General features: G+C 50.3%; 1 protein-coding gene across 6 annotated transcripts in view; it reads left to right on the top strand.

Moving 5' to 3' along the window:
- The window catches only part of RPH3AL (rabphilin 3A like (without C2 domains)), a 144,780-nt gene that overhangs the window by 60,966 nt on the left and 70,234 nt on the right, over positions 1-13,580 (top strand). For 5 of the 6 annotated variants that reach the window (XR_009547918.1, XM_060183878.1, XM_060183877.1 and 2 more), the window contains exon 2: positions 8,442-8,544. Coding sequence is in view for 5 of the 6 variants with exons in the window: in XM_060183878.1 (XP_060039861.1) it covers positions 8,468-8,544 (77 nt within the window). In the remaining variant the exon portion in view is untranslated. Of the gene's footprint in view, positions 1-8,441; positions 8,545-13,580 lie in introns of those variants that run through there. The other variant, XM_060183880.1, reaches the window with a different exon arrangement.

Here is a 13,580-nt window from a genome sequence, read left to right on the forward strand (position 1 = left end):
ATTTGGTGAAATACAGTAGTTCAGTTTCACTCTTCTGCATGTTTCAACCCATTGTTTCCAACACCATTTGTTGAAGAGACTCTGCTTTCCCCATTTAATAGTCTGGGCCCCTTTGTCAAAGATGCTGTTGTCCTTCTCCTGAGGACAACCACAGATGCTCGGCTCCACGGCTCAATGGGGATGGGCAGTGGGTGTGGACCATGAAGCACCCACGGTGGACTGTATCTCAGAGGGCACAGGCGAGAGAGGCTACAGGAATCCAAGCAGGGGTGGGGCATCTTAGAGCACCCCACTTGGAGGACAGATCTGAGTAGGGGCCACGGGGCAGGTAGGGTGCACTCATTTGTGTAAAGCATCTTTAGGACATGATTAGAGAAGAACAGTCCACCCCTGCTCCCTGACCCTGCTCCACTGATGCAGCAGCCGCACCTTCCATGCCTTTGCCGTCATCGCGTATGCCATTTGGATCTACTTTTTTTTTTCCTCCAGGGTTATAGCTGGGGCTCAGTGCTGGCACTACAAATCCACTGCTCTTGGAGGCCATTTCCCCCATTGTATTGGATAGAACAGAGAGAAATTGAGAGGGGAGGGAGAGAGAAAGAGAGAGAGACACCTACAGACCTGCTTCACCGCTCATGAAGCATTCCACCTGTAGGTGGGGAGCCAGGGGCTTGAACCCAGATCCTGCACCACAGGTCTTTGTGCTTTATACTATGTGCACTTAACTGGGTGTGCCACCACCTGACCCCTCTGGATCTACTTCTTACAACTAACCTTACTGGGAGTCCTCTCCGAGGGCATTTGTCAGGGCTTGTGTTGTGTAGAGCCAGAGCTCTGGACTGACCTTTCCATTCAGATAAAGAGAAAGGAACACTTATCACACAGTGGCTCCCCCAGGGCCATAGCACTGCTGAGGCTCAATCCTCTCTCCACTGGACCTTAAATTCCAGACTGAGAGACTGGGCTTTACCCACCAGGCTGTGATATACACATGAAGCTTAGTATCATCTTCAGAGGTGCCTGCAGACACCTCCTGCAGACCAGGATGATGTCAGCCCAGGGCCACTGAGGTGTGTCCCAGGGACTGCACTCTTCACAGGGGTCACAGAGCTCGCATCCTCTGGGGCTTGGGGTGGGATGGAATGGAGGCGGACTCCGTTCCCAGTGGGCCATTTGTGCAGATGGGCAGGAGCTAGAGAAGTCCCAGAGGAGGTGGAGCTGGGTGTCTTCAGGTAGACCATGTGGGGGGAAGGCATTCTACATCAAAAGTGCATCCACAGGGGCTGGGTGGTGGTGCACCTGGTTGAGCACACATGTTATAGTGCTCAAGGACCCAGGTTCAAGTCCCCCAGTCCCTGCCTGCAGGGGGAAAGCTTTGCAAGTGGTGAAGCAGTGTTACAGGTATCTGTCTCTCTTCCTCACTATAATCCCCTTCCCTCTTGATTTTTGGCTGTCTGAATCCAATAAATGAAGATAATTTTTAAAAATTAAAAAAATACTTTAAAGAAAGTGCATCCAAGCTGAGCGCATCCAAGCTCTAGATGGCACGGTCATGCATTTCCTGGAGTAATGTGGTCGAGGGTGAAGTGAAAGGAATAGTTTGACCTAGATCACAGAGGCTTTAGTATGCAGCAGTGTTAACTGTCCTTTGGCAGTAGGGAGTCATTGAAAGCTCTTGAGCAAGGGAATTGCATGGCCTGATTTAGGTTTAAAGGTGATCTTTCTGACTGCAAGTGAGAGAGGTGAGCCCCAGAAGGGCCCCAGACTCACTAGGAAGCCTATGTCACAGTCTCTGGCATAAGAGGAGAGAACCCAAGCTGGGGGGGAAGGGAGTTTACAGTGTGAAAGGCCACCTGTTGCCAACGTGAGTTCTAGATTCCCCGGGGCTCCTTTCTCATCTCTGGAGTCTCCTCCAGGCACGCTGCCTGTATAGTCAGCCTGCAGAGAGGGCCCTCTGGGTTTCAGACAGGCCTTTGAGGCTCCCTGTCTGAATCTTTCTCATCCTCCCTGCGCAGCGTGACAGGTGGAGGAAATGTTGATGTCTGGGCTCACCTTATCTTGCTGCTATTATCATGTTTCCCGTATCATAGTAACAGAGCAGATGTCAGCAACCCTGTTGCTAAGGGTTCCCTGGAATATTAATGCCTGAGTACAGAGCTGAGGGTTTTTCCATGGTGTGTGTCAGGCTTCGGGAAGGACGCGCTTGGTGGCAAGTACTGTCTTATATCTGTTCTTTCTTTCCATTTCCGAAACCCTCCCCTCCTCCTTGCCACCGGGGCTGGCAAGTGTGCAGCCTTCACTGTCCCCTTCGGGCAGGTATGGCTCAAGGATCACAGCTCCCCTCCATCCTGAATGCTTGCCTGTGAATCCTTTCTGGGCATCGGCTCAGATGTGGCACTTGGCATACACATTCTTTTCGGTTCTGCACAGCCCACCTGAGAAGTCCCTGGGCCCTGCACCCCCCCAGGGCTCTCTCTCTCTCTCTGGTGTGGAGTTGGGGGAAGGGATTCTGCTTGCTTCTTGTGTCTGTTTGCCATCATCTTGCTCTCTACTGCTTGTAAGTTTGAAGACCAAATTCTAAACTGCTTTGAGAAAAGGTTTGGCCAGATACTGAAGTCAGGGCCAGGGTTTTATTTGCTCATAGCCACGGTATCAGTTGCATGTTGCCACAATAAGACCCCAAAGGTCTGGCTGTAAGTTTGGGGAGGTTGGAGGTCAAATGGCAGTGTGTTCCTGGATGGGTAATGATTCCAGCTGCTCTCTAGAGTGTGCAGGAGTGTGTTCTCATGGGGAAGCAGCGGCCGCCTCCCTGTTTTAGAGAACATTCCAGTAGAGAGGAGTGAGGTGACCCAGCAGATGCTCACTGTACCAACATTGTGAGCCCGCCAAACCCCTGTAGGGGCTCAAGGCTTCTTGAAGCAGGTGAGGATGTTTGTAGAGAAAAGTTTTTTTTTAAGTGATTTGAGTACTGGTGCAATATAAAAACCGGCTTATTTGGATGGGTGCTCTCATCTTTGAGTTCTGAACCCCAAAATCACAAAACCTACATTAGACTGCCTACACACAGCTGCTCCCAGGAGCGTGTTTCTGCAGCTCTGAGTCCAGAAACTTGTTGGCAAGGGTATCTGTGAACCCTGCATGGACAGTTCTGAGTGGTGCCAAGGCTGCTGGATCAAAACTTGTCTCAACAGTACGGTTCATTTCTTTCTTTCTTTCGTTTGTTTGTTTGTTTGTTTGTGTAGGGACAACGAGCAGAGATAGAGAGAGAAAGAGACCACAACACCCAAGTTTCGTTCAATGGGATGGGGGTCAGCTCAAACCTGAGTCATGCACATGGCAAGTGAACTATTTCTCTGGCTTTCAAACATGCGGTTTACAAAGTAACACTTGGTTTCTTTTGGTATGGGTTTAGCCGAAGGAGAGCACCAGAGATGGGCATGTTTACCCACAGATTTATCTCCTGGGATATCTGCTTTCAGTGCTAAATATGACAGGACAAAATTGGAAGCAATCATGTACCCTCAAATAGAAACATGACAGCTTATAGCCAGAATACTGTTGTAGTCAAGAGTCATAATTTTGAGGAATTTTAATAAAGTGCAATGTAATAAGAAAATCAAGAGGACATGTCATAAGAACCAAATTTGACTTAGAATTTATACACAAATACCTGGGGGGGGGGGAGACATGAAGATGGTGAGTCATCCTGTGGGGGCTAGGAGATGAGCAAGTTCCACAGATCCTGTTCCTTACAAATCCCTTTGTGGCCGGGAGAGGGCCAGGCAAGGTCGTGCTGTGACTGTTGTGCACTGGGGAGCCAGCTGTGACTCTGCATCTGCCCACAGTGACTAACGCCCAGGACAGCCAGCTTTTGACTGGAGGGAGAGAATTGTGTCTTCCTGTAGCAACCTGTTTGTTTTCACTGATCTGCCTCAGAAAGTGTCTTGGGGTGCACAAAACCTACCTCTCCAGGAAACTGTCTCAGGAAGTCTTAACCAGGCAGATCCTGTCCCCTGTCCCCCACTAGCACCCCTAGTCCCCGCACTGCAGAGTTTGAGAAAAGCTATGAGGGTGAGGCTCCACTGGGCTGGATGCAGACCCAGCTTCCCAGGGAGGCCTGTGGGTACGTCAGCCCCTCTGGAAGCAATTGGCTCAGCTGTCAGACAGAGCTCCAGGCACCCGCCACCTGCTGCCTGCTACCCACAGGGAATCCTGAACAACTAGTTGCCTATGAGTGAACAGTACACAAGCTGCCATTACAGCCAGGCTCCTCCTTTGGGAAAGGCCTTCTCTCTGATAGAAGCATCTCAGCTAAACAGATCTTACAGAGCCCAGTGCTGGGCCCTGAGGATGGAACAAGGAGGTGGTCAGGTTCCCCACCCCCAGCATACACACCCCAGGACATCCATCCCCTCTGGGACCAGCCTCCGGTCTCTCTTCCCAGCAGAAAACCTCTCTCTTCTCTTCTCTTCTCTTCTCTTCTCTTCTCTTCTCTTCTCTTCTCTTCTCTTCTCTTCTCTTCTCTTCTCTTCTCTTCCCTTCCCTTCCCTTCCCTTCCCTTCCCTTCCCTTCCCTTCCCTTCCCTTCCCTTTCCCTTTCCCTTTCCCTTTCCCTTTCCCTTTCCCTTCCCTTCCCTTCCCTTCCCTTCCCTTCCCTTCCCTTCCCTTCCCTTCTCTCTGTCTCTCTCTCTCTCTCTCTCTCCTTCAGCCTCCTTCCTCTCTCTTGGCTCAGAAACATTGTGTGCTTCATCACCCTTAGTCTCAGAGGACATCCAGCACCCCACAAAACCTCTTTCCGAAGCTCCTGCCCTCTGCCCCCTGCAGACCCCTTGGCCTCCTCCTCCTCCTCCTCTTCCTCCTCCTCCCTAGTATGTGGGTTCACTTTTCCTCTGCTTGGACTTACCTTCTTTAAGCCCTGGTTTTGTTGCCTTGTCTGTCCAGGACAGATTTGTTCACACCAAGGCATGAGTCATGCTCCTGTCACAGGATGCTGCTCTTTGCAGATGTCAAGAGCCCAACTGGTAAAGGGCTCAGCTGATGAAACAGGGCTTCGGAAGAGGCTCTGCCTGGTCCTCTGTGTGTGTGTTGGGGGGTGGGGGAAGGGGGAAGCCCAGAAAGTGAGTTTTGGGTGGTGAGCACACAGCTTAGCCCAGGACTCCGTCCCCCAGGAAAAGGGGGATTTAGATAGTCAGGGCCGGCTTTCTGGCATAACATTTTCTTGGTTTCTTTGCCTCTCTTTTCTCTTTTGATGAATGATGATGATTGAATTTAGGAAGAACAACAGACTAGTCTGTGGGTGGCTACAGAATTGTTTGGATTAACATTAAAAGAAAAGGAAGGGAACAGACCTCAAGTGGGTCAGAGGAGAGAAAACTGTTCATTTGGAAGTGGGAGGGGGGTTCCTTACCCATAACGCCAAAACTCTGGTCCCACTAGGAAGTGTCCCAAAGGGATTCACTTTCTAGAGATTGATTTGGGGTGATTGGCTTGGAATTTTAAGAAGCTACTGCATCTCTTCCTCTAACTGCTACTGTCACTGTCATCTCCTGGGTGGCCCTACCTGTCCCAGCAGAAAAGGATGTAATGGTTTGAGTGTGAGAACAAAGGATTCCCTCACTCCCGCTCCTGTCTAGTTTCACACTCTTGGTTCAGGAGCTTCTGCAGACAATGAAATCCCCACTCCAAGTTCCCCTGGCTCTCTCCTCCCCTTGGGTATCACTACTAGCATGCCCCTGTTTCCGTGTGTGTTGGAGTGGTGGGACATAGCATTGTGCAGGGACTCTCATTTTCAGAGTACCCAGCTGCAGGAGGATGGTTAGGAAAATGCAGGGCCTGCCAGTCCTTAAAGCAGTGACCTGAGACATGGCACCCCCTGCAGGCCAAGGAAGGTTCAGCGGCACCTGTTAGAGGGTGGCAGGAGGGGGCAGAAACACCTGGTTTACCCAGAGCAGTCTTTCCTGCTCAGAGGGAACTCCAATCACTCTCACTGCTTGAAGCTCCAAGAATATTCAAGATGAATAAATAAATACATACATACATACATACATACATAAGAAAAATAGGGGAAGGGGAGTTGGGCAGTAGCGCAGCGGGTTAAGTGCATGCACATGGCACAAAGTGCAAGGACCGGCATAAGGATCCCAGTTCGAGCCCCCAGCTCTCTACCTGCAGGGGAGTCGCTTCACAGGCGGTGAAGCAGGTCTGCAGGTGTCTGTCTTTCTCTCCCCCTCTCTGTCTTCGCCTCCTCTCTCCATTTCTCTCTGTCCTATCCAACAACGATGGCATTAATAACTACAATAATAATAATAATAACAGTAAAAAACAACAAGGGCAACAAAAAGGAAAATAAATATAAAAAATAAGAAAACTTAAAATAAAAATAGGGGAGGAAAGAAAGAGAAAGGAAATAGCAAACAGATCTACTAAGTTGTATGTTTTTAAATGTTTAACTTAGAGGAGTAACACTTTTCACACCCACACAGCAGTGTGACTGTGCTATTCACAAGATAACAGGCTTTTCAAAACAGATCAAAACAAACCATAGTACACTAAAGCCTGGAAGTGGGACACCTGTTTAGTTGTTTGCTGAGCATTTTGCTTTGGGTCCCGTTGGATCCTCCCAGATTGTTAGTCTCTTTGAGGGGAAGGTGAATACTTTCAACTGCTGGCTCCCGGCACTGGCCCACAGGGTGTCCACACAGGGCTCTTTCTTTCTGCCTGCCTGCGGTTTCTTTCCCAGGGCGCCCCCTGCAGGCCAGAGCAGTGCAGTAGCACCTGTGAGTCAATGACGGGAGGTGACAGGCACACCTAGTTTACCCAGAGCACAGCCTCTCCTGGTCCGAGGGACCTCCATCACTCCCAGAGAGAGGAGCTGCCTGGGACAGACTTGCAGTCCAGGTGGTGGGCAGTCTCTTCTGACTAGTCTGAACACTGCCCCTGGGGGCTTTCACGGAGATGGGCCACACTGGTTTGCTCTAGTGGTTCTCTCCTGTGGTTTGGAGGTCCCTGAACCTTACAGGGAGTCCACAGGTCAAAGCTATTTTCGTCATCATTATCATCATCATTATCATTACCACCACTAATGCCACCACCTCCAGTCTTGTTCTCTCAGAAATACACAGAAGATGAACGGCTCCTTGGTATGGTTTCAGATGCCATGTTGGAACTAATCTTTAAGAAAGTACCATCTGGGTAGGGGGAAGGCTTCACAAGTGGTGAGGCAAGTTTGCAGTTGTCTCTCTGTCTCTCTCCCTATCTCCTCCTTCCTCTCAGTTTCTGGCTGTTTCTATCTAATAAATAAGTAAAGATAACAAAAAAAAATAAAAAAAATAAAAAAGAAAGTACCATCTGTTGAGTTTGGGGCAGTTTGAAAGCACCATAACCATGCTTATCTGGAAAGCTACTGTACACTGGGAGAGGCAGGGTGTCTTTTGTGTGGCAGTTCTAGCAGGGGAGCAAGGCTACTCGTATACTGTCAACCAAAGGCCAATTCATCTCTATTTGGGGAAGATCGTCCTTTTCAGGGGTCAGGTGGTGGCACACCAGGTTAATTAAGCACACATAGTAAGAAGCTCAAGGGTCCCAGTTTGAACCCCCAGCTTCCCACCTGCAGTGGGTCCGCTTCACAAGCAGTGAAGCAGGTCTTCAGGTGTCTTTCTCTCTCCCTGTCTATCTCCCCTTCCCCTCCCAATTTCTCTCTGTCCTGTCTAATTAAAAAAAAAAAAAAAAGGCCATCAGGAGCAGTGGATTCATAGTGCAGGCACCAAGCCCCAGCAAAACCCTAGAGGCAAAAAAAATCATCCTTTTCAACGGAGCACACAGCTTCAGAAGGGACGCACATAGAGTGGTAAGGGAGGATGGGACACCCAGCTAGCCAGCCAGATCAGCCGAATCAGCCCTGACCATCAGTGTATTTTTTTTCAAGGCAGCTGGTTTTAGCCATAAACGAGTAGCTAGAGCCACTGCTGTGGGTCCTTAGGTTTGGGGACAATGTAGGATTTTCCCAGGCTGTGTGGCTGTCTGTGCCCAGACCAGCCTTCTCCTACTAGACAACATGCTAAGCAATAAAAAGCTATGCAGGCAAGGGACAGGGACCAGATGCCCCCCACCCCTCCACCTACCCTGGCTTGTTGAAAATTTCTGCCATGTGTCCCTTGTCTCCTTTCTGGCTCTAAAGCTTTGATGTCCTGCCAGTCATCTTCCATCTTGTCACTCACTCCTAGTTAAACCCTCTCTGACACACATGAGCTATTTGAAAGAAGAGTTTTGCTGGAATACAACGTACTGGAGGAATGATTCTGAAGGTGGTTCTAGACTCCAGTGGGAGATGCGAGAGGGCAGGTGGGAAGTGCTGAGTGTTTGGTGCTGGGGAGCCGTGTCTCTCTCTGCATCCCACCCAACCATGTGCTCTCTCCTCTCCCCTCTCCCCTCTCTCCACTGCAGATGTGACTCCCTGGCCGGCACCCAGCATGGCTGACACCATCTTCAGCAGTGGGAATGATCAGTGGGTTTGCCCCAATGACCGGCAGCTCGCCCTGCGTGCCAAGTGAGTACCCCTAGTTCCCCACCACCGCCCGCACGGGCCCTGCCCTGCCTCCCCTCCTCTCCATTCCCCTCCCCTCCTCAGCAGACCCTGAAAGAGTAATTTAGAGAACCGTTCAGCCCCCGTTGCATACATGCCACACTCCAGGCCCTAAGCCAGGCACTTAACTACAATTTGTTTATTTCAATACCATGTGGGATTTACCCCCATTTCTCAAAGGAGGATAGTGAGGCTGAGAGTTCCTTGCTGCAATAATGTCCCTTGTGAGTGACAGGGTTAGGATCCGCGCCTGGGTTCTCTAACTCCCATGCCCATCTCAATAGGCTTCAGGAAGTCAGACCTCTTCCTCTGCCATCTGGGTTAAGGATGTAACACCCACACTGAACCTTCAGTTCTGGAGTCCCCAGAGGTGGGGGAGGGGTTCCTTAGGTCTCTGGCTGCCTCCATCATAGCTGATGGCTTGGCTCAGATAGCACAGATGCCCCCGGCTGAAGCACAAACAGCTTTGAGGCAGCCCTGGTCTTTGCACTATCCCCATCAAGGTCTCTCTGCCTCCGGTTCATCCCTCTGGGGGAGCAGGTCCCAGGTTTCTTTTATTCCTCAGGTAACCCTCAGCTCCAGGTGGGTCAGGCCAGGTCCTCCTACTGGCTCCCCATGACTGGAGACCTGGGGCTCTCCTAGGTGCTTCTCCTAGTTACTCCCCGCTGTACACATCTTCACCCCCCAGGAGCTCAGGGGTCCCTGGCTCCAGATGAGCCTAAGAGTGCCCCCTCCTCTGTCAAACTATGCCAACTATAAGAGCCAGCCTTTTCCAAATGGGACCAAGTTCAAGAAATTTGCAATTTGATGTTATGAGCCTGCAGGGTGACAGAGGAGAAACATCAAAGGGGGATAGAAACATTAATCCGAACTGCCCCAGAAGAGTGGGGTTGTGTGCGATTTGCAGGGATCTCTGCACAACAGTTAATTTGTCCCTCTCAGTAGAAGGCTCAGCTCCTTTCAGCTCTGGTATCTGCTTTCCACACAGTCCCCACAGGGAGAAAGTCTAAGGATGAAACCAGTGCTTATCCCTCCCTGCCCCGGCACCAGTGGGCTGTGAGAGGCTGTGTTCTCCCCCACAGCCAGCGGCAGCAGACTGCTGTGAGTCCCGGTGACTGCCAGTCAGCATTCCCTTTAGGCCTCCCTGACTCTGTCTTGCACTCGGCAGCAGCCAGGGGCAGTTGTAGCACCTTTTAGAAGAGCAAATGCTTTTATCTTCTCCCTCAGGTGTGCTACTGGGTAAGGCTAGGCTCCTTGTAATGCCAAGGCCTCATAAAAGGAAGTGGGGGGGAAAGGGGAGGTGCTACAAAGTCCACAGCCTGGTGTCCCTGGGGTTTCTCTGGGAAGTCTGGAGGAATTACCTCTCTCCAGCTCCAGCTCCAGCTCCAGCCTGTTCTCCCATCACTAGCCACCAGCAGACACTTTTTTTTTTAATAGAGATTTAATATTGATTTACAAAATTATAAGATAACAGGAGCACAACTCCATACCATTCCCACCACCAGAGTTCTGGATCTCCGGTCCCTCCATTGGAAGCTACTACAACAGTTCTCCCAAGGTTGTAGATATGAGTCAACTATTATTTCTGTAGCCATCTGTCCATATGTGTGTATATTTGGTCTTTTTCGGGGGGAGGAGTCCCATATTCTCTTCCTTTCCAAGTCATACATGCACCTATTATTACATCCAAATGTCCCTCCCTTTTTCCTCCTCTCTGTCCAGTTCCTGGTGGAGTAGGAATTCAGAGCCCTCTGGTCATCATCTTCCTATTATTTCTCCCCCACTGGAAGTATGGACCAAAATTCTTTATGAGGTGCAGAAAGTGGAAGGTCTGGCTTCTGTCATTACTTCTCCACTGTACATGGGCACTGGCAGGTTGAGCCATACCCACAGTCTGTTTCTATCTTTCCCTAGTGGGGCAGGGTTCTGAAGCAGTGAGATTCCAAGACACAGTGGTGAGATCGTCTGCCCAGGGAGGTCAGGATAGAATCATGATAACATCTGCAATTCCACCAGCAGACTTTTTCTGAGCCCCTACTGTGTGCCAGGCACTGGTTGCACAGCAGCAGCTAACACCCATGTGACCCATCTGAAGGCATCGATGGGGAGAAGTGAGCGTTGTGTTCACAGTCTCTCATGTGTAGCTATTCTGACAGTGGAACCAGGCTTGGGGTGTAAGAGGTGCTACCTTTATCTGGGACCGGGAGAGGCTTCTGGCTCCCATGGGAGTGTGGTGCTTCTGTCCAGTCCCAGAGTAGGGGTAAGTGTTAGCTGTTAATACAGGGAAGAATTTCTTGGCAGAAGGACCAGTCTGTCCTGAGATAGAAGGAATATGACATGGAGAAGACCTACCAGGAGACCAGTGTGATGTCAGTGCAGAGAGTGAGGGAGTGTGGTGTGAAAAGAAGATGGGGAGGTGCACGGGGGACAGAGGAGGCAGGACCTGGCTCTCCAGAGACCCTCACTCAGAAGTGTGAGACAGAGGGCACTCGCTTGCCATGAAATAGTACTTAAGTCCAGTGATGGAGCAATGCCAGAGTCCCATGGGAAGTCTGAAAATGGACTCCTACCCTGTTTTGAAGGAAAGCAAGAAAAGGCCACCTGGTGAAGATCACACCTAAACATCTTTAATAAGTATAGTCAGGCAGTAGCGCAGCTGGTTAAGCACATGTAGCGCAAAGCGCAAGGACCGGCGTAAGGACCCCAGTTCCAGCCCCAACTCCCCACCTGCAGGTGAAGCAGGTCTACAGCTGTCTTTCTCTTCCCTTTTCTGTATTCCCCTCTTCTCTTGATTTCTCTCTGTCCTATCCAACAACAGCAATAAAAGAACAATAATAACAACAATGATAACAAGGGCAACAAAAGGGAAGTTTCCCCTGGCCAGATTAGCTGGGCCCTGCCTTGCCCTCAGAATGCCACCTGCCTGCCCGCTTCCTCTTTCTCCTCAGGCAGGCGGGAGGCCCACTACTGCAGGATGTTGGGAGGGGCCTGGGCTGGCTGCAGGCTCCCGGCCAGCTCAAGAATTGTGCCCATTGCCATGGTGGCCATGCTGGTCCTATGTCCTCCCACCACTGTGTTTCTTAGCCCTTCCTCTCTCCCTTGGTGGCAGAAGAGAACTCTCCTGAATTTGGGGCTTCATCTTCAAGTTCCCAGCCCCCTGATTGAGGAGTGCACACGCATGTCCAGGCCAAGTCTCTGAGGCTGATCACAGAGTTCCTGGAATGCTCAGACAGAGAAAAACTGCAGGCAGGGCTGGGGGGGAATGCCCCCTTTGGGGGCTCAGAAATCTGCTCAACACACCCAGGAAAGGCAGGTGTATGCCCCCTACTCCTTGGCTACTTTCCCCTCACTCCCCAGCATTACCTCACCCAGAACCCACTTGCAACATTCTTAATAATTGAGAGAAAAGAGCAGTTTAGAAGCCTGGATTCCCCCTCCCCTGCCCCACTACCAAAAGGCAGCACATTACTCTGTTCCCTTGTGTCTTTGTGCGTGCAGCCCAACTGCCACCTCCTCCATTTGATCAAGTCATTCCTGATGGCCTCACCCATGACAGTTACAGTAGCCACCATAACTACCACTTAATGAGCAATCAAGCATTTGCTCTATGCAGAGCACTTGATGTATTCTGCTTGGTTTTGTCCTCCTGACATCCCTGAAGGAGACAGGTTGGGACATCAGGGATGAGCTGCCCAGGGCTCACACAGGCAAGGGCTGGTGTTGCACGGATGCCCCCGCTCAGCCCTGCACCTACACCGCTGCTCTTCTCACAGACAAAGGCCAGGCTGCGTGAGGAATCCCAGAGGTCTTTACCACGAGCCTTTCCGCTACACTTTTGCCTAAGGATCATGCTATTTCTCCAGCCCTGCTGCCACAGTTTTGTTGTGAACCATTTTGCTATGAAAGATAAAACACCTGGTTAAAAGTTTGGTTTTATAGGTTGCCTGAGTTTAATCATTTGGTTTCTCAGCCCAGGAGGTGGTTTAGTGGGCAGTGTGTTGGATGTGCAAGAACAAGGCCTGGGATTCAATCCCTGGCATCCCGTGTGCCAGAGTGGTGCTGCTCACGTTCTCTTCTTCTTTCCCCTTCATAAATCTTTTTAACAAATTAGAGGGGCTGGACTACCACACATCCAATACAGAGCACTTACTACCATGCACAAGGACCCAGGTTCAAATCCCTGGTCCCCACCTATGGCCAGGGGGTTGTGGGCGGACTTCGTGAGTGGTGGAGCAGGTCTGCAGGTGTTTCTCTTTCTGTCTTCCCACCACTCTCAATTTCTCTCTGTCTCTATTTTTAAAAGGGAGGGAAATGGCAGCCAGGTGTAGTAGATTCATTATGTAGGCAAGTCTCAGCAATACCCCTGGTGGCTATAAAGAAAAGAAAAGAAATAGAGAGAGAGAAGAAAGGAAATCAGTTAATTTTAAAAAAGCTATTGAGGGGGTCGGGCAGTAGCGCAACAGGTTAAGCACACGTGGCACAAAGCACAAGGACCAGCATGAGGATCCTGGTTCGAGCCCCAGGCTCCCCACCTGCAGGGAAGTCGCTTCACAGGCAGTGAAGCAGGTCTGCAGGTGTCTGTCTCTCTCTCCCCCTCTCTGTCTTCCCCTCCTCTCTCCATTTCTCTCTGTCCTGTCCAACAACAAATGACATCAACAATAACAATAATAACCACAACAAGGCTACAACAACAAGAGCAACGAAAGGGGGAAAAAAATGGCCTCCAGGAGCGGTGGATTCATAGTGCAGGCACTGAGCCCCAGCAATAACCCTGGAGGGAAAAAAAAAAAAGCTATTAGGCTTCAACTGATGTGGTGCTTTCATTTTTATGTTATAAAAATATGGTGATGAAACAACTTAGTCTGCATGTGAAATAAGAGTGTAAAACCAGATTGCATAGTGCACTGGCAAATGGTAACAACTAACTTCATGACTTGTCCAGTGACACAGTCTCCCTTCCTACCTGTCAGAACCAGGTTTATCAAAGTAGTGCAGATATA

The sequence above is a fragment of the Erinaceus europaeus genome, unplaced genomic scaffold (genome assembly GCF_950295315.1).
Source record: "Erinaceus europaeus unplaced genomic scaffold, mEriEur2.1 scaffold_243, whole genome shotgun sequence".
Taxonomy (NCBI): Eukaryota; Metazoa; Chordata; class Mammalia; order Eulipotyphla; family Erinaceidae; genus Erinaceus; species Erinaceus europaeus.